The 26,194-nt window shown below is 41.3% G+C and overlaps 1 protein-coding gene across 1 annotated transcript; it reads left to right on the forward strand.

Annotated features, from left to right (window-relative positions):
- The first annotated feature begins 1,771 nt into the window (after positions 1-1,771).
- On the forward strand, positions 1,772-24,641 carry LOC131630667 (uncharacterized). Its single transcript, XM_058901427.1, has 4 exons — positions 1,772-2,126; positions 2,160-2,636; positions 2,742-3,414; positions 24,491-24,641. The coding sequence occupies exons 1-4, from the start codon at positions 1,772-1,774 to the stop codon at positions 24,639-24,641; spliced, it is 1,656 nt and encodes a 551-aa protein (XP_058757410.1).
- Positions 24,642-26,194: the final 1,553 nt, after the last annotated feature.

Here is a 26,194-nt window from a genome sequence, read left to right on the forward strand (position 1 = left end):
TTCAACATTTAAAACATTAATAAAAGGAAGATGCGAATCATATTAAGAAAGTGATAGAGAAATGAGTGGGATTCATTCCCTAATCTGTTTCTCAATCACTTAGTGGCATAGAAACGAGTGGGATTTATTCCCTAATCTGTTTCTCGGTCACTACCTAATGGGAGAGAAATGAGTGGGATTCATTCCCTAATCTGTTTCTCAAACATTAATTAATGGGAGAGAAATGAGTGAGATTCATTCTCTAATCTGTTTCTCAAACATTACATAATGGGATGGAAGTGAGTGGGATTCATTCCCTAATCTGCTTCTCGATCATTATACATTTTATGTGATTCGAATCGCAAACAAATTCCCCTTAAAAAATACACAACCAAAAACACTTAAAACATCTAACAATGGTTCAGACTAAAGCAAAGTAGAGTAAGTGGTGAGTGGCCCGGTATTGGGTACTGTTCATCACTCATCTACCCTAAAAGATACAAACCAATTCTCTCTCTCTTCCCTCTTTTCTTAAGGGCAAGTTATCTCCGCTCCATTGCATCCTAGGCGATCCCTTATGCAAGAGCGCGAGCGTTAACGCCGCCCAATTAAAAAACACAAAAACAAACAGAAAATCTTTAGCCGAGCTACGGTAACTCTGATTCCTGAAAAGGATACGTAGGCAGCGGGGTAGGGCCCGTGCGAGTACAATTCTTTATTTTCCCTACATTTTGCATTCATTCGCGTTTAGACATAGGCATAGTTAGACACCCTTTAGATAGAAACAAACATAGGTGGATACCATCGAGTACGATGGGCGCGAGGGGTGCTAATACCTTCCCCTTGCGTAACCGACTCCCGTATCTTGATTCTCTGGTCGCAAGACCTTGTTCCTTCCTTTGTTAGGTTTTCTGATATTCCTTTCCCTTATGGGATAAATATATTGGTGGCGACTCTGTTCATTTTCGCGAGCGTGCGACAGCTGGCGACTCTGCTGGGGATGTTGCTAGACCTGTTGCTGGTCCATCCATAGCGAGTCGATCCTAGCCTGCGTTTGTTTGTTTATTTACTGGGTGTTTATTTGTTTTATGTCTATACCTTGTATATATGTTTGCATGTTTATTTTTCTGCTTGCATATCATGTTTATTTCTGTTTGCACATCATGCATATGGATTATATTCTGTGTTCCTTGGGGTCTTCTGTTCTGTTTTGCAGGTTGGGTGGGATGTTCTATGAGGTAAAAGGCCTAATACCCAGGCTATGAGTGCACTTTAGGTACCCTAGGATAGAGTGGGAGCATGGTTTGTCTCGAGGTGTACGTCTCGGGATGGATCATGTGACTACGAGCAAAGTAGTGGTTTCAAACGGAGGTATTATCGTCACCCGCATCCGCGCTGTGATGATGCTTACCTTCGGGCGGACCGTATACTGCGTTTCATGACCTTACCCTGACCTAGATTCACCTGTGAGTGGGGAGGGATATACATGACAGGTACCGTTGGTGACTATTCTGTTCTGTTGGTGACTATTGTTCTTATGGCTGTGTGGCACCTATGCCGAACCTTTGACCTTATGACTTGTGATGCTGCTCAGAGACGACACAACAACTCTCTCGTATTGGGAGAAACTCCATTGCATCATTCTCATCATGGCATATTTATTTTCAAAAAAAAAGAGAAAGAAAAGATGTAGAAAAAAAAAGAAGAAAGAAAAAAGAAAAGAAAAAATAGTATTATTTCTCATATGCATGCCATTTTTCAGGGTATCTGAGGTTATTACCTTTCATCCAAGATGGCTAACAACGTGACCGCTACAAAAGAGGCTACCAAGCGTACGTTCACCTGCAGTTTCTTTCGTGAGGATATGACACATCTGATTCAGTTGAGCACTTTAGTTACTGGGCATAACTTGGATGAGTTCAGGAAGACATATGGCCATATCTTACACATGTTAACTTCTCGGGTTGATGGATGGGCTCTATACACACTTCTTCAGTTCTACGATCCTGAGTTACGATGTTTCACCTTTCTTGATTACCAACTGGCACCAACCCTTGAAGAATATGCTGACATCCTCAAGATTAAGGTTCAACATAGGATCCCTTTTGTTTGTGTACCTGAGAACCCAAAAATGGACCGAATTGCTGGTGCTCTTTATTTGAGCATGAAAGATGTTACAGATAACTGGAAGCCTAATGGTGGAGCCCACGGATTCCATGTGAAATTTCTGATAAAGAAGGCCGACACCCTTGCTGTTGAGAAGAAATGGAAAGAATTCAACGCTCTCCTAGCCGTTATGATCTATGGTTTGGTGTTGTTCCCGAATATTCCAAATTTCGTCGATCTAACTGCTGTTTGTCTCTTCATGGATCAAAATCCTGTGCCCACTCTTTTAGCAGATACTTATTATACCATCCACTCCAGGTATGGGAAGAAAGGATCAGTTGGGAGTTGTTTACCGTTGCTATATGAGTGGTTCACTTCACATTTACCTAAAAGCGGGCCGTTTGTTACAACAAAAGACTCACAAAAATGGCCTCAAAGGATCATGGGGCTTACTGGAAACGACATTGTCTGGTGTCCTACCGGAATGGACGTTGAGGAAGTTATAACTAGTTGTGGTACTTTTGACAATGTTCCCCTCATAGGAACGAAAGGTGTTATCAATTACAATCCTAAGCTAGCGCTGCGTCAGTTGGGTTTTGCACTTGAAAACAAGCCTTTGGACAAAGAGATATTCGAATCCGTTTGCTTTGAGAAAGGAACCGATCCAAAGGGTCTAGAAAAGGTGAGGAGTGCCTGGAATAGCATCCATACAGATGATCAGACTTCTCTAGGTGAAAAGAATGCCGTTGCCAAACAAGCCTACACGGATTGGGTTGAGGATAGAGTTAAAGATCGTCTGTTGCCTTTCCCGAAGGTTAATCCATTGTACAAGCAACCACCTAAGGTTCCAATTGCCATTATGCCTGCTGAGAATTGCATCCCGATAAATATGGAAAGCACCCAATTGCACGAAAAGAAGTCAGATGCGCGACCAAAACATCATCTTGTGGACCAAATAGGGGTTGAGTTGACACATGAAGCCAAGGTGCTGAAAGAAGGATCTTTGAGAGTTCAAAAGAGGGCTAGAACGGAAAAAGGTGAAAGGGATACTACTGTTGTTGTTGAAGATCACCAGGAGATCATAAAAAGGGCCGTAAAAGAGGCAGAAGAGAGACTCAAACGAGAGTACAGAGAAGACTTGAAGGCTTATAAACTCAAGATAGAAAGGGAGGCCAGAGCTGAAGTGAGGAGTCTGAAAAAGAAACTGGAAGAAGAGACCACCCAAAGGATAGCGGTTGAGACTCAGCTGAAAGGAAGTCACCTCCGCACCGCCCGACTAACAGAAGAAAACGCCAAGCTCAGAGATCGAATGATGGGTATGGAGGACGTGTCTGAGAAGGATTATCTCCCAGAATGCAAAGAATGTGACGAACTCAGGGAGTGCTGCAAGAAGCTAGATGGGCATTTGTTTCGCAAAGATGAGGTGATTCAAAGCCTTCTTAAAGGAAGAGATCGAGAAGCAACCAACAAACTGTTTGATGAAACTAAGAAGTGGAGCGACGAGCACTTCAGACAAGGAGGACCTCTGTTTTATATTCAGATGGATTGATGTTTGAGTCTGTATGTTTCGACCACCACCAGACTTGTTGGATGGGGTCTTTTATTTCCCTTGTTGAACTATCCTGTTGATGTATGGCTTGCCCAAGTTTAAATTTCTGTTATGAATAAAAAAGAACTAGTTTCTCTTGATACTTATCTTTTGTCACATTGTTAGCTATTCTGGATCAATATTAAATCTTGGATACTCTGAAAATGGCACATCACGTCATACGCACACATGCACTCATACATTCACATTATCACATTGCATTTTTCAGGTTATTGTACAAGAAACTAATTGGGGTCCCTTTCAGCAACAGATTTCTCTTCCGACGACGAAGCTGACTTTCTTACATCCTTACCGTACCCGGAGCAACGAGAGACTCATGGATCAATTTGAGCAGAACCAAGCTGCCCTCCGTAGGGATATGGATGTTATGGGGGAGAGAATGACCCAACTTATGGAGACTCTCCATGTCGTTGTCCAAGGACAAGAAGAGCTCAGAAAGAGCGTTGCTGGATTGATCAAGGATACTCCCACCAATTCTGCTGAGGGAGGGGTGAAAACTAAGGAGATTCCTGCTGAGGGGATACCGAAGGTAGTGGATGACCACCACGAGGTTATTGACCTTGAACATGATCTTACTGCTGAGTTGACTGAGACCGCTAAGATGTACCAAGCTCTTGAAGAACGCCTTAAGGCCGTTGAGGTTGCTAAAACTTCGAGTTTTAACACTGCTGCTATGTGCTTGGTACCTGGGATTGTTATTCCCCCGAAGTTCAAGGTGCCAGATTTTGATAAGTACAAGGGAGTTACCTGCCCAGAGACTCACATTCGTTCCTACTGCCGTAAGATGGCCGCTCACGCTGAGAACGAACCTCTGCTTATGCACTTCTTCCAGGATAGTCTCACTGGAGCCCCGTTGGAGTGGTATATGAAACTCGAGAGGTCTAATGTCAGTACTTGGGGAGAACTCGTTGATGCCTTCTTGAAACAATACCACTACAATACTGCTATGGCTCCTAGCCGGGCACAGCTGCAAAATATGTCACAGAAATCTGAAGAGTCTTTTAAGGAATACGCCCAGAGGTGGCGTGAACTTGCTGCTCGAGTCCAACCTCCTTTATTGGACCGAGAGTTGATTGATCTGTTTATGGGGACTCTGAAAGGGCCGTATCTTCAGCACATGGTTAGTAATACTTCTCCTTCCTTTTCGGATGTGGTCATCATTGGTGAGAGGGTTGAGAACTGTGTCAAAGCTGGTACCATTCAAGGTGTTACTAATCCTAGCAATTCAAGTGGTAATGGTAAGAAGCCGTATTCTGGGTTTGTGAAGAAGAAGGAAGGTGAGACTAGCACCGCTTCTGTTGACCAAGGCCGAGCTCCTGCATATTCTGCTGTTCCACCTCCTTATTATCCGATGCCTTATGCTGTTCCTGGTCCGTATGTCCCTCAAGCATATGCTGCTGCTCTTCCACAACCATGGATGGCACCCCAACAGCCTTTCATACCACAACAACAAACTGCTGCTCCTCAGAATCGTCAACAGAACCCTAGGCCTCAAGGTCAAAGGGGCCCGCAAAGAACAAGATTCCAAGACAGGCGTATCGATCCGGTTCCGATGTCATATGCTCAGCTTCTCCCTCAGTTGCTTGCTGGTCAATTGGTACAACTCCGTGAACTTGGACCTCCACCTAGTCCTCTCCCTCCCGGTTATGATGTTAATGCTCGATGTGAATTTCATTCGGGGGCTCCAGGCCATACTATTGAAAAGTGTAGAGCATTCAAATTGAAGGTTCAGGATCTCCTTGACGACAAGCTTATCTCGTTCGCTCCTACTGGCCCTAATGTGCAGAATAATCCTATGCCTCCTCATGCTGGTACGACCAATGCTATTGAGTTATGTGATGATCAGATCCTGGTAAATGATGTTAATGAGGTTAGGATGCCGCTAGCAGTTATCAGAGAGTATCTTATGCAACAAAAGGTTTTGTGTGAACTACATGACTACTGTTTGCAATGTTCTTCTAATCCTGAGGAGTGCACTAGGTTGAGAGAAGAAATCCAGGAATTAATGGATGAAGGTGTTCTTAGAGTGGAAAGGGTCGTTCCTGTCGAAGATGTGGCTACTTTAGAGATCCCTTACTACCCTGCTGAGATATCAAAGACTCAGGACACTTCTTTGGTCATTCGTGCTCCGAGTACTCCTTTGGTCATTCAGGCTCCGAGGACTCCGTTGGTTATTCAGGTTCCAAATGTTCCTTCGACTCCTTCAACCTCGTCTCTTGTTCCCTCTCCTGTGAATGATTCTAAGGCTGTTCCTTGGAGTTATAATGCCGTGTATATTCGAGGGAAGAAGTTTGACTGTCCTCCAGTGGGTACTTCGAGCATCACAAATATTACTGGCACTAGTGGCATTACCCGTAGTGGTCGGATCTTTGCTGCCCCTCCTCCGCCTCCTAAAGAGACCAACAAAGAGACTAGTACACAAGCAAAAGGAAAGCAAGTTGCTGTTGATCCTCCTGTAACACGTAATGCCCAAGATGCCGAGCAACTCTTGAAAATCATTAAGAAAAGTGATTACAAAGTGATTGACCAACTCGATCAGACCCAAGCCAAGATCTCCATCTTGTCTCTCTTGGTACATTCTGAAGCTCATCGTGATGCTCTGATGAAAGTTCTGGCTTCCGCTCACGTGACTCAAGACATTACCGTGCCTCAGTTTGAAGGGGTTGTGACCAACATTGCTGCTGGTAATTGTTTGGGTTTTTCTGATGATGAACTTCCACCTGAGGGTAGAGCACACAACAAAGCATTGCATATCTCCATCAAGTGTCTGGATGCTATGTTGTCTCGAGTTCTGATTGATACAGGTTCTTCTCTTAATGTGATGCCCAAGGCTACTTTGTTTAAGCTGAGTATGGATGGGATTATGATGAGACCATGCACTATGAGTGTTAGAGCATTTGATGGTTCTAGAAGGTCCGTAGAAGGAGAAATTGATCTGCCTGTCTTGATTGGTCCTCACATGTTCTACATTGCCTTCTACGTTATGGATATAAACCCTTCATACACTTGCCTCTTGGGTCGTCCTTGGATTCATGCTGCTGGAGCTGTGACATCTACCCTCCATCAGTGTTTGAAATTTGTTGTGAATGACAAGATTGTTGTGATCACTGGTGAGGAAGATTTGATAGTCAATAATCTGGCATCATACCGTTATGTTGAAGTGGAGGGAGAGATACAAGAGACACCTTTTCAGGCCTTAGAGATTGTGTCAGTTGACAAACTCCCTGTGGTCGAGAATAAGAAGGAACTCGGAGCGCCCCTCTCGTCTTTAAATGATGCTAAGGCTTTCTTAGAAGCTGGTACTCCCCATAGTGCCTGGGGCAAGCTGATTGACGTTCATGAGAAGCGAGACAAGTATGGCCTTGGGTATCAGCCATCTTCCTCTACTCAGCTCAGCATAATTCCCGGAAAGAAGGTGATTCCCCCCATTTCTCAAGTGTTCGTCAGTGCAAGCACCAGTTCTGGAAGTCAAGTTCTCGCCGTGGATGATGATGATGAAGAAGATCTCTCCAGATTCATTTGCCATGCTGCGCCTGGACAGGAACTCAACAATTGGACTATCTTGGACATCCCTAGAGTCACTTTTATGGAGATGTAATTTTCTTGTTTCGATAAGTCATGTGCTTCGCCCTAAGCATTTTGACCACTTGTATAAAGAAGGGCCCCCATGTTGTTTCATTTTGTTTAATAGTTGAATGAAAATCATATCTTCGCATGCAATTACTGTTCCATTTCTTTCATTTTTTGTTTTTACTTTAAAAAAAAAAAACTTTTTCAAAAATGGCAAAGATTTCCTTTTTTTTCCTTTTTATGTGTTGCATTCTAAGGCATAAATCATCCATCATGCAGATCCGGCTCGAACTCCATCAAAAATGATAATGTTACAGTTCCACGTCTTGATATCTTTGAGAATCCAATTGACCAAGCTGATGAGGATAGTGGGGAAGATTGTGAAGTCCCCGAGGAATTGGCAAGACTTTTGAGACAAGAGGAGAAATCTATTCAGCCACATCAAGAAGCCATAGAAATCATCAACCTCGGTACAGAAGAAGCAAAGAGAGAAGTCAAGATAGGGGCTGCTTTGCAAAGTGATGTAAAGAGAAGGTTGATTGAGCTGCTTCGAGAGTATGTTGACATCTTCGCCTGGTCATACGAAGACATGCCTGGTTTAGACACAGATATAGTTATGCACAGGCTACCTCTCAAACCAGAATGTCCGCCTGTAAAGCAAAAACCACGAAGAACACGACCTGATATGGCTTTGAAAATCAAGGAAGAAGTTGAAAAACAGTTGAAGGCTGGTTTCTTATCTGTGTGTGAGTATCCTCCTTGGATTGCAAACATAGTACCTGTTCCTAAGAAGGACGGAAAGGTACGCATGTGTGTTGACTACCGAGATTTGAATAGGGCAAGTCCGAAGGATGATTTCCCTCTGCCTCATATTGATGTGCTAGTCGACAACACTGCTCAGTATTCGGTGTTCTCTTTCATGGATGGTTTTTCTGGCTATAATCAAATAAAGATGGCTCCTGAAGATATGACCAAGACTACCTTTACCACTCCGTGGGGTACATATTGTTATAAGGTGATGCCTTTTGGTCTTAAGAATGCTGGTGCAACATATCAACGAGCAATGGTAACCCTCTTCCATGACATGATCCATAAGGAGATTGAGGTGTACGTCGATGATATGATTGCAAAATCCCAAACTGAGGAGGAACATTTGGTATACCTTGAGAAATTGTTTGCTCGTTTGCGAAAATTCAAGTTGAGGCTTAATCCAAATAAGTGCACTTTTGGAGTGCGATCTGGAAAGTTACTTGGATTCATTGTGAGCCAACGAGGGATTGAGGTCGACCCTGATAAAGTAAGAGCAATACAGAACATGCCAGCACCGAAGAATGAAAAAGAAGTTCGAGGGTTCCTTGGAAGATTGAATTACATAGCCAGGTTCATTTCTCATCTCACTGACACTTGTGAACCCATCTTCAAACTGCTGCGCAAAAATCAAGATATCCGTTGGGATGATCGTTGTCAGGAAGCCTTCGAAAAGATCAAGCAGTATCTCCAAGAGCCGCCAATTCTCATGCCTCCGGTTCCTGGGAGACCGCTTCTTATGTACTTAACTGTGCTTGAAGGATCTATGGGGTGTGTGTTGGGCCAGCATGACGAGTCTGGTCGAAAAGAGTGCGCCATTTATTACCTGAGCAAAAAGTTTACCGATTGTGAATCCCGCTACTCACTACTCGAGAAAACTTGCTGTGCTTTGGTATGGGCTGCTCGCCGACTGAGGCAGTATATGTTGACTCATACCACTCTATTGATCTCCAAAATGGACCCGATAAAGTACATCTTTGAAAAACCGGCCCTTACAGGAAGACTAGCCCGGTGGCAAATGCTTTTATCAGAATATGATATCCAGTATGTCACACAGAAGGCCATCAAAGGAAGTGTCCTTGCAGATCATCTTGCTCATCAGCCATTAGAAGAGTATCAGTCAATGAAGTTTGACTTTCCTGATGAAGATATCATGAAACTGGATGATAATGAAGGACCCGAACCAGGAGAGCGATGGACTCTCACGTTCGATGGTGCATCAAATGCTATGGGCCATGGTATTGGGGCAGTTTTGACTTCTCCTCGTCAAACTCACATCCCTTTCACGGCTAGAATATGCTTTGATTGCACAAACAATGTCGCAGAGTACGAAGCTTGCATAATGGGCCTCGAAGCAGCCATTGATATGAGGATCAAGATCCTTGAGGTTTATGGGGATTCTGCATTGGTCATACATCAAGTAAGAGGTGATTGGGAAACACGACACCCCAATTTAGTTCCTTATAAGGACTATATCTTGGAGTTGTTGCCCGCTTTCGAGGAAATCACTTTCAATCACATCCCCCGAGAGGAAAATCAATTGGCAGATGCTTTGGCTACTTTGGCGGCTATGTTCAGAGTTAGCTCCCCTAAAGAAATGCCAGACATAACGATCCTCCGTTACAAGGAACCTGCACATGTGTTCCCCGCTCATTGTCTCACTACTGAAGATTTGTATGATGAAAAGCCATGGTATTACGACATCAAGAGGTATGTTGAGAAGCAAGAGTATCCCGAAGATGCTACGATTGGTGATAAGCGAACACTTCGAAGGTTAGCATCCAAATTCTTCTTGTCAGGAGACGTCCTGTACAAAAGAAACTATGATTCAGTTTTGCTCAGATGCGTGGATAGACACGAAGCAGAATTGATCATGCGGGAAATTCATGAAGGATCTTTTGGAACTCATTCCAGTGGACATTCCATGGCCAAAAAGATCTTGCGAGCAGGATATTATTGGATGACGATTGAGAGTGATTGTTATGTGTATGTGAAGAAATGTCACAAATGCCAAGTGTATGCTGACAGAATTCATGTTCCTCCAACTCCTCTGAATGTCCTAACGTCACCTTGGCCCTTTGCCATGTGGGGTATCGACATGATTGGACGAATTGAGCCACAAGCTTCAAATGGTCATAGATTTATTCTTGTTGCTATCGACTACTTCACCAAATGGGTTGAAGCTGCTTCTTACAAGAACGTGACCAAGCAAGTCGTTACTCGTTTCATCAAGAAAGAGATCATATGCCGATATGGGGTTCCAAACAAGATCATCACTGATAATGGGTCCAATCTGAATAACAAGATGATGGCAGAGTTGTGTGAAGAGTTCAAGATTGAACACCACAATTCATCACCCTATCGGCCAAGGATGAATGGCGCAGTCGAAGCTGCTAACAAGAATATAAAGAAGATCGTCCAGAAGATGGTCAGAACGTATAAGGACTGGCATGAAATGTTACCGTTTGCTTTGCATGGCTATAGAACTTCGGTTCGTACTTCAACTGGGGCAACTCCCTTCTCTCTCGTCTATGGTATGGAGGCCGTACTACCTGTCGAAGTGGAAATTCCTTCGTTGAGAGTCTTGATGGACGCCAAACTCGATGAAACAGAATGGGTTCAAACGAGGCTTGATCATCTCAATCTAATTGAGGAGAAACGCTTATCTGCTATCTGCCATGGCCAGTTGTACCAAAAGAGGATCAAGAAAGCGTATGACAAGAAGATTCGGCCTCGAGAATTCCACACAGGTGACCTAGTCGTAAGGAAGGTCTTGCCAATTCATACCGATCCAAGGGGCAAATGGACTCCCAACTATGAGGGACCATACATTGTGAAGAAAGCATTTTCAGGGGGTGCTTTAATCCTGACAAAGATGGATGGGGAAGACGTTCCACTTCCAGTCAATTCAGACTCAGTCAAAAAATACTACGCATAAAAGACCCGCTAGGTCGACGTACCTAGGCAAAAATAAGGGCATCCCGGCAAACCAAAAGGGTTTGGGCAAAAATTAGGGATAAAACAAAAAAAAGAGAAGAGTAACCCGCTAAGTTGAAAACCCGAAAGGGCGACTTAGGCAAAAAGGGGCATCCCGCTGGATTGAAAACCCGAAAGGGCGATCCAGGCAAAAGTTAGGGATCAAAAGCGAGAGGCTGCAGTCTGAATATCTTTCACAAAGACCCCTATACGCCCTTGGCAGAACGGACAGATCAATCCAACCATTACCCTTCTGAAGCAAAGCATTGAGAGGATCGAGGATATGGGAATTGTAGCAATGTCAGTTTTAATGGAAATTCGAGCATTTCTCTTTGCCATTTTGCTTTTTGCATTTTATTTCCCTTTCGCAACTACCTCATTTAGGAGTTGCTTCCTTGTACAGAAGCCTATTCATAGGCATTCCATCAATAAAACGATCTTTTGATAAAAAGCTTTCCCTCTTGCTTTTCGTTTTTCGCATGCGAGGTGTGATTTAATTCGTTATTAAACATTGCATTGAAAACATGGGGAATAATAATCACAAAATCAAAACGAAACATGATGTTACATAAACATAAAAGTGCTCTAAGGGGCACCATTTGCATCCAAACGTTGTTTTCTGTGCAGGTTGCAGGTTCTAGTCGTCATCTTGGCTTACGACATGCCACAAAGGTCGTCATCATCCCGCGTGAAAGATTCAAGCGTATAATTCATCAGTACTGGTAAGCATAAGACACCGGAAGAAATCCACGTCTCTCCCCTATACGGCAGACAAAGAAGTGTCCGTCAGAACGCGCGTTCCCCAAGCAGTATAGGATGTAAGGAAAGTCGAGCAAAGTCACTTCCTCCCCAACAGAGTTATGTCCTAATCCTCCACACCGTTGCCAATCATCTTTGGCACTACGAGGTTTCCGACGCCCACCCACAATGGTGTCTCAAGATCACAAGCAACGGACCCCAATGATCCTACTCTTCTGTTCCACCAAGGGCCTTTATTTGGCACTCTCTGCATATAGAATCCATTGCATACAGCATTGCATCCTCGAAAGCGTAGCATATCCATTACAATGGATCATTACGCCATAAAAACTCAAACATGCATACGGAACATAAGCCAGATAATAGGAGCCAATGTTGAATCAGAACAATGACCCATCCTCTCAAAGCTGTCGCCTGTACAAACTTTGCCTGATATCTGCTATCATACTACAAACACTTTTAAGCTGTGGTGCCGATACGAGGTATCCTCAATTCCTGACAAACGTCTGACACGAAGTCTTTCTGTTTCCCTCCTTCTGATGTCGAGGCGATGCTGAGTCGTAGGTCGCGCGAGATCTATCCCCTTGTCGTCCTGAAGGTCGTACGAGATCTTCTCTTGATGTCGAGTCGTAGATCGTACGAGATCTACTCTTCCCCCTGTTTTGAAGGTCGCACGAGGTCTTCTCCCGATGTCGAGTCGTAGATCGTACGAGATCTATATCTTCCTGTTTTCGAAGGTCGCACGAGGTCTTCTCCCAATGTTAGGTCATAAGGTCGCACGAGATCTTTTCCTTATCTCTCCTGTTGTCGAGTCGATGTTGAGTCATAGATCGCACGAGATCTTCTCCCTTCTGCCCTGAAGATCGTACGAGATCCTCTCCTGATGTCGAGTCGATGTTGAGTCATAGATCGCACGAGATCTTCTCCCTTCTGCCTTGAAGATTGTACGAGATCCTCTCCTGATGTCGAGTCGATGTTGAGTCTTAGATCGCACGAGATCCCTTTTGTTTCAGTCCTGAAGATCGTATGAGATCTTTTCTGTCCTCTCCTGTTGTCGAGTCGATGTTGAGTCGTAGGTCGCACGAGATCTATTCCCTTCCAGTCGTTGTTTCATGTAACACCCCTTTTGGGAACCTTGTATTGGCACCTCAAGTTACGTTACAAGCTACCACTATTCAAACCCACTACTCACTGTAAATATATCCGCCAGCAAAACAAATTCCTCTCTTTCCCCAGCAGATATCAAAACAAAAACAAAGAATAAAGATCACTCCATCTTTTCAGGACAAATTTCAGGTCTTTGATATTTAATCTTCTTCTACCTCGAATGTTCGAAAGGCTAACGCCAATCTCACCTTCAGGTTTAAGATGATTAAATAGGGGCAGCTGTCATACCCCAAATTTGTCCTACCCCTTTACTTCTAACTGGCTTAGGCTTTGTATTCATGTACATACATCACTTAGGTTATAATCCATACTCATGCATTCATATCATGGGCGCTATTCAAAGGCTAGCAAGAAGAAGCTCTATTGCAAAGAATTCTGATCAGGGAATAAGGAGACTGAGGTATAATCATGTGGTCCTATGTTCAGGGAAATCCTCCTGGATTGGGGTTTCTCTTTGTCTCAAGTCAAGACATTGTTTGAAGGATACTGGCTCGCAAATCATCCGGTTCTTTGAATCAGGGTTTCTTTGACTAAAGTCAACCAGTTGACTTTCTGGTCAACATTTAATCAGGAATGGTTTCTATGTGTGAAAAGCTTCTCACACTGGCTATGTGGATATGTTCGTTTGACTGGATTTGACTGGAAGAGATTTAATCAGGGAATTTCATCAATAGTCGGAAAAATCAGAACAGTTGACTTTTGGGTCAAAATCAGAAGAATTATTCGAATATGGACTTTTGTTGGAAAAATCGGCCAAGAAAAGTCAATGAGGTGAAATAAAGGCAAGAAAACATCAAGATTACCAAAAATGGCAAGGTGGTTGAAATGTGAAAGTTTCCATAAAAGGCAAGTTCTAACACTTAGAAAATTCTTGAAGGGTTGAAAATTTGGTTGACTAGCTTACTTCATGCAAATAGTGCATGCATCTCAAGGCATTTTCGCAAGAAAGTCTCAACATGAAAGTTGCTCAAATCATGCCCCTCTACAATTCTCTAGTTGGAAGTTTTCTCACTTGAGGCCTGGTTAAGTAGATAGAAGACAAGAAAGGTGGAAGAATCACATGGAAACCATATTCCACACTTAGAAAAATTTAGAGGGTTTGAAACTTGCCAAGCAGCTGACTTAGAGCCCATTTTACACGTGTTTCTAAACCTCATTTCAAAACAAGGTCAACACCAAAAATGTTCATCTCATAGCCCTCTACAATGTTGTAGTTGGGAGTTTTTTCATATGACACATGGATTGAGAGTTATTAAAGAGAGAAGTTGGCAAAAATCTCATTGTATACGAGGCAAAGCTGGGCAAGTTTCCTGGGCAGCATGGTCATTTAATCAAGCACGTGGCGTGCCAACTTTGAGGTTGATTATAGAGACACACAAGGGTCTATAAAGTGTAAACTTGGTATCATTCTTCTCTCCTCCATGCCCTCTATCCATTGAAACAAGAATTGAACCGATTGAGTGAATATTGAATCAGTTACTAGTCTTCAAAGTCTGGCCCTCGCGAAGCTCGTATCACGCAACCAGTCAGGCCAAGATTCCAGGTCACGAGCGTCATTGTAACAAACACCTGGCGTGCCATTTTGGACATCAACTTTAAGACTCTACGAACCTTCATTGGGATTCATCTTGGTATCAAATTGCTTCTTCTCATGTGCTCTTTCCAACAAACCATAAATGGGGGCCATTGAACATGTGTAGACCAAGATACGGATCTTCAAAGTCGTGCTCTAGCCAAGTCATATTTTTGCTAAAGCCATGAGGCTGGACTAGGCCACACGCGGGCAGATGTAACATTGGCGCTCCTATAAGTTTCAAGCCACTTTCCTCACACCTCAAGCATCGATCCAAAAACCTTCCAATACCAAAGTCGCTCTATTCCATGTACTCTTTAAGTTGGCCCCAAGAATGAATCGTTTAAAAGCTTGGAGTTAGAGCTATTGGTGCACAAAGTGGATGCCATGGGTGATCTTATAATAGGCAACATGTGAACTATTGCAATACAATTATCCTACATAAAGCCATGCTGAGCTACTGAGGTCGAAAAAGTCAGTGTCATGTTTACTACAATTGCCCAAGACTTGTTCACTAAGCATAGAGAAAAAGATACACTACAAGTTCCACACCATAACCTACCTACACACTCACCATATAAAAACTAAAACTCTTCACAAATCACAACACGTTCATTTTTCACCACACTCTCATTCTTTTTACTCGCTCTCATTCTTCTCCTCACTCTTCCATTCTCTCTTCACACTCTCACTTTCATTTCTCAAAAATTCTCTCCTCTCTCTCTCTTTCAACCTTCAACAAAAGTTTGTTACAATCATAACAAACTCTCCATGAAACCATAACAAACTTCTTCACCTCAAAACCACCACCTCCATCATCTTCATCAAACTTCAACAACCGTAACAACCACCACTGCAACATTAACCTTCATCTTCTCCGCCGATTCTCAACCTCATCGACTGCAGTCATCACTAATTCCCTTCACTCTCGTTCCTCACATCATCATCCTCGCCGTCAACGTCATCATCACTTCTCAGTTTTCGTCCTCATCAAGATCCATCACTGCAAGCATAATCGTCATCATCATCGTCCAAGAATCGAGAGTGGATGCTAGCTTCGTGGATCTTTCTATTGCCTTGACTCAGGAACGCTCCAAGTAAGCCGTTACTATTATCACATGTAGCTCTAATTGTTAACAGCTTGTATGTATTTGTATGAGACTCGTAGTGATTGTTCATCTTAATTCATTTTCTCTTGCTGAATGCTTGTGATTTGGATGATTAAATCGAGAGCTGTATGTCCCTGTGAATGTTTTGACATGCTTAAGTTTAGCTTTAATGAAGAATGCTCATGTGAGGTTATGGCATTTCGCTTCGGTTCGTATGATAGAGTTAGTTTTAGAGGAAAACGAGTCTAGATCTGCGTGCTACGTAGAAAACGATCGAGATGACATGTCTTTTTTTGGAAATTTTCTTGAGATCCGGTGACACTCGCAGCCGGAGAAGACGACCGGAGGTGAACTCCGGCGTCTGAGTTTGTTTGTTTTTTCCTCATGGCCAGCCTACGTGGCGCGCATGTAATGGCCAATTTCCTCATTTGTTTTGTTTTTTTGTCTCTTGTGAAATGATTGGAGACGTGAGGTGGTGATGAATGGCTGGTAGATTTCCTTGCTTTGTCCTATTCATTTAAGCTCTTTGTTGACCTATTGATATGTGGTGCAGAACAAGTGTGTTACGTTCATGTGTGAAAATAGATATTGAATAGTGCCATGCTGATATGGAAAATGAGGGTTGTTAATAAAAACAAATAAGAGTGAAATAACATAAGAAATGTTGAGAAATGTGAGCATTGGGCCGCGAGATCTTGGGCCCTGTAACATGTTCAGAATCATACCCCTGCCCCGCTAATGCACCGTCTACCCATGGATTGGGCCTGAGTGCGCCCATGCTCTTCGCACACCCCTATCTTAGGCCCAGTTTGCTCTATAACATAATTTTAGTTCATTAGAAGACTGCTTCAACACCCCCACCTGTTTAGTTTTTCTTTTTTTAAAAATTTTGTTTTCTTTTAACTCTTGTTAACTCACAATTCCCTTTTTAATTCAAATAAGAAAGGCATAAAAAATGGTTTTAGATATTTTAGGTCGATTAAATAATTGTCATGATTTTTGTTAATTTTTTCTAATTGTTTTTTACCCTTTTAATAAATCTTTTTCTTCACAACATATTTGAATTTTCTTTGTTTTGACACTTCTTTGTAAATAAATGTTGTTAATAGACTTAGAAATAATTTTAGTCTCGATTTTCTTTCATAGATTCAATTGGTATATGTGTGTTTGTGAATAATAGTTTGTTTGATATAGCTCTCGATTTTATTTGTCGCATATTGATTTTCTTTTACCTATTCCATGTATAGTTTTTTTGTTGTTAATAAATTGTGTAGCTTTTATTATTTTGAATCCCTTGTATAGACAACTTAGATTAGAATTTAGGATTAGTTCCCTATTTTATTCTTTTTCTTTTCAACATTTAAAACATTAATAAAAGGAAGATGCGAATCATATTAAGAAAGTGATAGAGAAATGAGTGGGATTCATTCCCTAATCTGTTTCTCAATCACTTAGTGGCATAGAAACGAGTGGGATTTATTCCCTAATCTGTTTCTCGGTCACTACCTAATGGGAGAGAAATGAGTGGGATTCATTCCCTAATCTGTTTCTCAAACATTAATTAATGGGAGAGAAATGAGTGAGATTCATTCTCTAATCTGTTTCTCAAACATTACATAATGGGATGGAAGTGAGTGGGATTCATTCCCTAATCTGCTTCTCGATCATTATACATTTTATGTGTGATTCGAATCGCAAACAAATTCCCCTTAAAAAATACACAACCAAAAACACTTAAAACATCTAACAATGGTTCAGACTAAAGCAAAGTAGAGTAAGTGGTGAGTGGCCCGGTATTGGGTACTGTTCATCACTCATCTACCCTAAAAGATACAAACCAATTCTCTCTCTTCCCTCTTTTCTTAAGGGCAAGTTATCTCCGCTCCATTGCATCCTAGGCGATCCCTTATGCAAGAGCGCGAGCGTTAACGCCGCCCAATTAAAAAACACAAAAACAAACAGAAAATCTTTAGCCGAGCTACGGTAACTCTGATTCCTGAAAAGGATACGTAGGCAGCGGGGTAGGGCCCGTGCGAGTACAATTCTTTATTTTCCCTACATTTTGCATTCATTCGCGTTTAGACATAGGCATAGTTAGACACCCTTTAGATAGAAACAAACATAGGTGGATACCATCGAGTACGATGGGCGCGAGGGGTGCTAATACCTTCCCCTTGCGTAACCGACTCCCGTATCTTGATTCTCTGGTCGCAAGACCTTGTTCCTTCCTTTGTTAGGTTTTCTGATATTCCTTTCCCTTATGGGATAAATATATTGGTGGCGACTCTGTTCATTTTCGCGAGCGTGCGACAAACATATGGATCGAGGTAAGCCATATGGTAGAGGTAAACCTGTTGATTGGAAGAAACCCAGTGGGGGAGATTCCAGTGCTCGTATCAGATGTTACAATTGTGGTGAGATGGGACATCGTAGGAATGAATGCAAGGTTGATCAGAAGAAGTGTTACAGGTGTGACCAAGTGGGTCATATTGCTGCTGACTGCAAGATGAGGGTTGTGACTTGCTACAACTGTGGTGAAGAGGGTCACATCAGTCCTAATTGTCCTAAGCCAAAGAAGAACCAATCGGGAGGAAAGGTTTTAGCTTTGACTGGGTCTGAGACTACTCCAGAAGACAGGTTGATTAAAGGTACGTGTTTCATTCATGGCACACCTTTAGTTGCAATTATTGATACTGGAGCAACTCACTCTTTTATTTCTTTGGATTGTGCTGAGAGGTTAAATCTTGAGATATCTAATATAAATGGAAGTATGGTTATTGACACTCCTGCGTCGGGTTCAGTAACTACTTCGTCTGCATGCTTAAATTGTCCGGTTGACATTTTTGGTAGAGAATTTGGGATGGACTTAGTGTGCCTTCCGTTGAAACAACTTGATGTAATCCTGGGAATGAACTGGTTGGAATTCAACCGTGTCCATATCAACTGTTTTGCAAAGACGGTGATTTTTCCTGAAGAGGTTAGTTCTGATAGTCTGGAAATGACAGCTAGACAGGTGAATGAAGCTATCGGAGATGGTGCAACAGTGTTTATGTTGTTCGCATTGATGAATATGAAGGAGAAAGTGGCGAGTGGCGAATTGCCTGTGGTGTGTGAATTTTCAGAAGTTTTTCCAGAAGATGTGAATGAATTGCCACCGGAAAGAGAAGTGGAGTTTTCTATTGATTTGGTTCCGGGAATTAGTCCAGTGTCAATGGCGCCGTATCGTATGTCGCCGTCTGAATTGGCTGAACTGAAGAAGCAGTTAGAGGAATTGCTTGAGAAGAAGTTTATTCGTCCTAGTGTTTCACCGTGGGGTGCGCCTGTGTTGCTGGTAAAGAAGAAAGAGGGTTCAATGAGGCTGTGTGTAGATTACAAACAATTGAACAAGGTCACTATCAAGAATCGGTATCCATTGCCGAGGATTGATGATTTGATGGATCAGTTGGTTGGAGCATGTGTGTTTAGTAAAATTGATCTGAGGTCTGGGTATCATCAGATACGTGTGAAGGATGACGATATTCAGAAGACTGCTTTTAGAACGAGGTATGGACATTATGAGTATTCTGTGATGCCGTTTGGAGTTACTAATGCACCTGGTGTTTTTATGGAATATATGAACAGGATTTTTCATCCGTATCTCGACAAGTTTGTGGTGGTATTTATAGATGATATCCTGATATATTCTAAGAATGAAGAAGAACATGCGGAACATCTCAGAACTGTGTTAGAGCTGTTGAAAGAGAAGCAACTTTTTGCCAAACTGTCAAAGTGTGAATTCTGGTTAGAGGAAGTCAGTTTTCTTGGACATGTGATTTCTAAGAATGGTATTGCTGTTGATCCTACAAAGATAGAAGTTGTGTCTCAGTGGGAAGCTCCGAAGTCAGTGTCATAGATTCGTAGTTTTCTTGGTCTTGCAGGTTACTACCGAATGTTCATTGAAGGATTTTCAAAGTTAGCATTGCCGTTAACTAAACTAACCAGGAAGGGACAAACCTTTAGTTGGGATGCAAGGTGTGAAGAAGGATTCCAAGAGCTGAAGAGGAGATTGACTAGTGCTCCTATTTTGATTTTGCCGAATCCGACAGAATCATTTGTGGTTTATTGTGACGCATCACTGATGGGTTTAGGTGGTGTATTCATGCAGAATCAACAAGTGGTCGCTTATGCGTCGAGACAACTCAAAGTGCATGAGAGGAATTATCCGACTCATGATTTGGAATTGGCAGCTGTGGTGTTTGTCTTGAAGTTGTGGCGACACTATTTGTATGGTTCGAGATTTGAGGTATTCAGTGATCATAAAAGCCTGAAGTATCTCTTTGATCAGAAAGAGTTGAACATGAGGCAGAGAAGGTGGTTAGAATTTCTGAAGGATTATGATTTTGGTTTGAATTACCATCCGGGTAAGGCAAACGTTGTTGCTGATGCATTGAGTAGGAAGACCTTGCATATGTCTATGCTAATGGTGAAGGAATTGGATTTGATTGAGCAATTCAGAGACTTGAGTTTAGTGTGTGAAGGTACTCCTATTAGTGTCAAATTGGGTATGCTGAAGCTGACTAGTGGTATTCTTGAAGAGATCAGAGAAGGTCAGAAAGCCGATGTTGAATTGATTGATAAGTTGACTTTGATTAATCAAGGCAAGAGTAGTGAATTCAGAGTCGACGAGAATGGTATACTGAGGTTTGGTGACCGAGTTTGTGTTCCTGATGTTGATGAACTCCGAAAACGTATTTTGGAAGAAGGACACCGTAGTGGGTTAAGTATTCATCCTGGTGCTACCAAGATGTATCATGATTTGAAAAAGTAGTTTTGGTGGCCTGGAATGAAGAAGGAGATTGTTGAGTTTGTGTACTCTTGTTTGACTTGCCAGAAGTCAAAGATTGAGCATCAGAAACCATCTGGGTTTATGCAACCGATGTTTATTCCTGAGTGGAAGTGGGATAGCATATCAATGAATTTTGTTTCGGGTTTGCCGAGAACTGTCAGAAATTGTGAAGCCATCTGGGTCGTGGTAGACAGGTTGACGAAGTCTGCACATTTTATACCGATGAGAATGGATTATCCGATGGAGAAGCTGGCTCAATTGTATATTGAGAAGATAGTGAGTCTGCATGGTATTCCTTCAAGTATCGTGTCAGACAGAGATCCGAGGTTTACGTCTAAGTTCTGGGAAGGTTTGCTGAAAGCTTTAGGTACTAAGCTAAGATTGAGTTCTGCTTATCATCCGCAAACTGATGGACAGACTGAGAGGACGATTCAGTCATTAGAGGATTTGTTGCGGGCTTGTGTGTTGGAAAAAGGAGGTACTTGGGATAGTTATCTGCCTTTGATTGAGTTTACCTACAACAACAGTTATCATTCGAGTATCGGTATGGCTCCGTTTGAGGCTTTGTATGGTAGGAGGTGTAGGACGCCGTTGTGTTGGTACGAATCTGGTGAGAGTGCTGTGATTGGTCCAGAAATTGTACAACAGACTACAGAGAAGATTAAAATGATTCAGGAGAAGATGAAGGCTTCTCAGAGTCGTCAGAAGAGTTATCACGACAAAAGGAGGAAAACACTTGAGTTTCAAGAGGGAGATCATGTGTTTATGAGAGTTACTCCTATGACAGGGATTGGTCGGGCATTGAAGTCGAAGAAGTTGACTCCGCGTTTTATTGGACCATTCCAAATTTCTGAAAGAGTGGGAGAAGTGGCTTATCGTATCGCTCTACCGCCGATGCTTGCAAATTTGCATGATGTGTTTCATGTATCTCAGTTGAGGAAATACATTTCGGATCCGTCCCATGTGATCCAAGTAGATGATGTACAGGTGAAAGATAACTTGACGGTTGAGACTTTACCTGTGAGGATTGAGGATCGAAGGCTGAAGCAATTGCGAGGCAAGGAAATAGCTTTGGTCAGAGTAGCTTGGGGAGGACCTGCTGAGGGAAATGTTACCTGGGAGCTAGAGAGTCAAATGAAGGATTCTTATCCAGAACTTTTTACCTGAGGTATGTTTTCGAGGACGAAAACTCTTTTAGTGGGGGAGAGTTGTAACACCCGTATAATTTTAATTTTTAATTTAATTTGAATATTAGATTAATAATTATTATTATTATGGATTTTATGAAAATAAGAGGAAAATGATGGTTGATGGCATTTGGGCCATGTGTGAGATTAGTAAGAAGAGGGGGTGTGGTGCAATAAAGCCCTTACTAATTTAATAGTATTTTTCATAAAATAATTAGAATTGGAGAATTGGGAAAGAAAGAACGCGAGAGAACAGAAGTTGGAACAAGGAACGTGAAGGAGAACCGTAGAGGGAGAGACCAAGAACCAAGATTCTCTCTGAGGTAAGGGGAGACTCTCCGTTTAATCTCTTTTATCGTATTATAGGTGATAGTATGGATTAGGAGTATGATTTGATCCATTGATTCTATATTCTGAATATTCATCTGTGTTCATCATTAAAATTGGACTGTTAATCCCTAATAACTGATAGATTTAGGGTATGATGAATAGAATTGGTAGGGGATCATATACTATGGTTATGGATGAATTCGTATGTTGTTTAGATGTGTTTTTCTCTGGTTTTTGGACTCAAAATCGTGGACTGGTATGAGTAAAAACGAATGGGTTTTGGACTGTTATGAATTCTGCAGGTTCTGGGCATTTTCTGGTGTTTCGCGTATGAAACAGTGCCATACGCGTATGGGATGAGGTCATACGCGTATGGGGGACACTCCCAATGGGCTATACGCGTATGATACGCAGTTGCCCTGTCCTAAACACCATGTACTGGTGTTTTGCGTATGAGAGCGTATGAGGATGCTCATACGCGTATGGGAATTCGGAAAGAGGAAAATTATTTTGGTGATACGCGTATGGCTATACTGATACGCGTATGAGGTTGATTGTAGGCAGAATTTGGTTCTGTTGAGATGCGTATGATACGCGTATGAGGCAAGGGGATACGCGTATGGACGCGTATGGACCCTATGATACGCGTATGGCTTCCTGTATGTGAAATTTCTGTTTTGTGATTTTTCTGGAAAATTCGATGATGTGTAACTTTCGATTTATAGGCCTGTTTGTATGCTGTTTTAGACTGTGTAAACCTTGTGATGTGATTATGTGGTTTACTGACGATTGATTGTATTGAATGATGTAATGTATATATGAACATGCTTAGTATTGATGATGATGATGATGAAATGAGTATAGATGATGCTACTCATAGAATGGTGATGATGAAAGTATGTTATATATATGTTGCATGCATTCATAAATATGGGCTGAATCCTATATGATGAGAGGATTCAGCGAGGGGCAGAATTCCCATTGTGTGGAATTTGTGCTGGCAGGGCCGTATCTGGATGATGATAGATCGGTCGGTGGATGATTTCCACTGGTGATGATTGGTACCACATGCATAGTGTCAGTTCATACATGTGCATGATTTGTTTATAACATGATGATAGATGTTACATGTTGACTGTTTGTCTATCTGTGGATGTATGAATGATTGATTTGTCTGAGTATGAAACAATTGGGTGAATGATATAACTATGATATGTTATTATTTATGATGCAATAACATTGGTTAACTATGATGAGACTCACCCTTACTTGTTGTCATTTTCAGATTGAGGATAGCGGCGTGACTTGGTGAGGATTAGCTCATAAGTCGGTTTTAGTATTGTGTCGGTGTCATGCTCTGGTAGATGTAACACTGGGAACGCTTTGTTTTGTTTTAGAGTTTTGTTTATAACTCTATTTAATTATGATGTTTGAAGTCTGATACATTGTTGATGAATGTTGACTTGATGAAGTAATTCCGCTGTGTAAAACATGACTTTGGTTAATGAGTTATAATTTCAGACGTTTCAGTGAATGCATGACATGTACCAATGTGATTTTCTTTACTTATGAATTGTGACACCTCTTGGATGCTTACTCTGATTTAATAATTGTTTAATTGCCGCGGGTTATTAGAGGGGTGTTACATGTTCTATTATTTTTTTTATGTTGCTGCTGTTACTTTATATATATATATATATATATATATATATATATATATATATATATATATACTCCCTCCGTTTTTTATTATAAGTCGTTTTGGAAATTTTTTTTGTATTTTAATATAAGTCGTTTTACAATTCCAATGGATAATTAATGTTATTTTTCCTATTATATCCTTAAATATTTATTATTCTCTCTCCTTTCAATTATATAAATTTATCTTCCACATGTCATTAATGAAGGATAATTTTGTAAAAACCTTCATAATTTCTCATTTTCATACAACAATTATTAGTTTTCTTAATCTGTGTGAAAAGTCTAACCCTTCTGTTTGAATGTTACCTTTGTTGGTAACGTGCAGGTTCAGACGCTTAGTAGCTCGTGCGAGGTTTAGCCGGAGAACATCCGCATTTGTTGGGTGATTGGGTAGTGAGTCAATGCTCTGGTCATGTAACACTGGTTTGAGATTAGTAGTATTGAACTCATGTTTTGTTTTGGATATGTATTATGATATTATCTTGTGAACATGTATGTTTTGTTATTTGTTGTTGAGAGGCCATAGTGCCAAATATCTTGGATATGACGTTATATTATCTTGTGGATTATTATTGAAATATGATTATGGTATGGGACATGATCATTTATGAAATACATGAGTATTTATTATTTCCACTGTGAATGCATATTATTGATGAATTATGACAAGTGAAAGGTGTTATCTTGATGACCAGGTGCAATTGTATATTTGATGATGAATGATGTTGATTTTTTGAAAACTTTAAGTTATATGCATACTTATTTACTCTGATTATATGTTTAAATATTTAGGGTATTAGAAAGGGGTGTTACATGGGAACTTACTACACTTCCACGAGGACACAAAGCAATCGGAGTAAGATGGGTGTACAAGTCTAAGAAGAATGCAAAAGGAGACGTGGAGAGATATAAAGCAAGATTGGTGGTGAAAGGATATAGTTAAAGACAAGGAATTGACTATGATGAGGTACTTGCTCTCGTTGCTCATCTTGAAACTATTAGACTGGTCATTTCTTTGGCAACCCAAAATAAATGGAATATCTATCAAATGGATGTGAAGTCGGCATTCTTGAATGGTTTCCTCAAAGAAACTCTTTATATAGAGCAACCATTGGGCTATGAAGTAAAAGGGCAAGAAGAAAAAGTCGTGAAGTTGAAGAAGGCATTGTACGATCTCAAGTAAGCACCAAGAGCTTGGAATGTTCGAATCGATAAGTACTTTCAAGACAAGAACTTCATCAAGTGTCCATATGAGCATGCACTTTATATCAAAGCGCAAAGTGGAGATATTTTGATTGTATGCTTTTATGTAGATGACTTGATTTTCACAGGGAACAATCCAAGCATGTTCGAAGAGTTCAAGAAAGAAATGTCAAATGAATTTGAGATGATAGATATGGGGCTCATGGCATATTATCTCGACATCCAAGTAAAGAAAGGAGACAAAGGAATTTTCATCACCCAAGAAGGCTATGCCAAAGAAGTACTTTTGAAATTCTAGATGGATGACGCAAATCCAGTTGGCACCCCGATGGAATGTGGAAGCAAGTTGAGCAAGCATAAAAATGGAAAGATTGTGGATCCAACTCTTTACAAAAGTTTGGTTGGAAGTTTGTGTTACTTGACATGTACAAGGCCGGATATTCTCTATGTCGTAGGAGTTGTAAGTCGCTACATGGAAGTTCCGAAAACAACTCACTTCAAGGCGGCAAAGAGAATCCTTTGATACATCAAAGGTACAACAATCTTTGGCTTGCACTATTACTCTTCTAACAATTATGATATTGTTGGCTATAGTGATAGCGATTGGAGTGGATACTTGGATGATAGAAAGAGCACTACATGTTTTGTGTTCTTTATGGGAGATACTGCTTTCACTTGGATGTCAAAGAAGAAACCTATAGTCACACTATCAACTTGTGAAGCTGAGTATGTCACCGCCACATCATATGTTTGTCAAGCAGTTTGGCTAAGGAACTTGCTGAAAGAGTTAAAGATGCCACAAAAAGATCTTATGGAAGTATGTGTTGACAATAAATCAGCACTTGCTTTAGCAAAGAATCCCGTCTTTCATGAAAGAAGTAAGCACATCGACACACATTACCACTTCATAAGAGATTGCATAGAGAGAAACGAGGTGAAGTTGAAGTATGTGATGTCTCAAGATCAAGCTGCCGACATTTTCACCAAGCCACTCAATTTGGAAACTTTCGTGAAGCTAAGGAGTGTGCTTGGAGTCACAAATCAAGTTTAAGGGGGATGTTGAAATAATAAACTTGCTTTGGGCCTAATAATTATTGATATTCTTGGGCTTAGTTATTTTGTGATTAGATAATTTTGGGTAGTGTTTCTATAGAATTCTTGTATTATTTGGAGAGTCTAGATATTTCTTAGTATTGTAATATTCTCTTGAATACTCTTTGAATTTCTAGGATGTAGAACTCTCTAGAATTAGTGAGTCTAGAGTTCTCCTTAGAGTACTATAAATAAAAATGT

Source organism: Vicia villosa, unplaced genomic scaffold (assembly GCF_029867415.1).
Source record: "Vicia villosa cultivar HV-30 ecotype Madison, WI unplaced genomic scaffold, Vvil1.0 ctg.000715F_1_1, whole genome shotgun sequence".
Taxonomy (NCBI): Eukaryota; Viridiplantae; Streptophyta; class Magnoliopsida; order Fabales; family Fabaceae; genus Vicia; species Vicia villosa.

Excerpts from the sequence above, each read along its gene's own strand:
- LOC131630667 (XM_058901427.1), top strand. The coding sequence starts at position 1,772 with ATGGCTAACAACGTGACCGCTACAAAAGAGGCTACCAAGCGTACGTTC. Across the intron at positions 2,127-2,159 it reads AAAAATGGACCGAATTGCTG|ATAACTGGAAGCCTAATGGT; the intron begins GTGCTCTTTATT and ends AAGATGTTACAG. Across the intron at positions 2,637-2,741 it reads TCCCCTCATAGGAACGAAAG|GAACCGATCCAAAGGGTCTA; the intron begins GTGTTATCAATT and ends GCTTTGAGAAAG.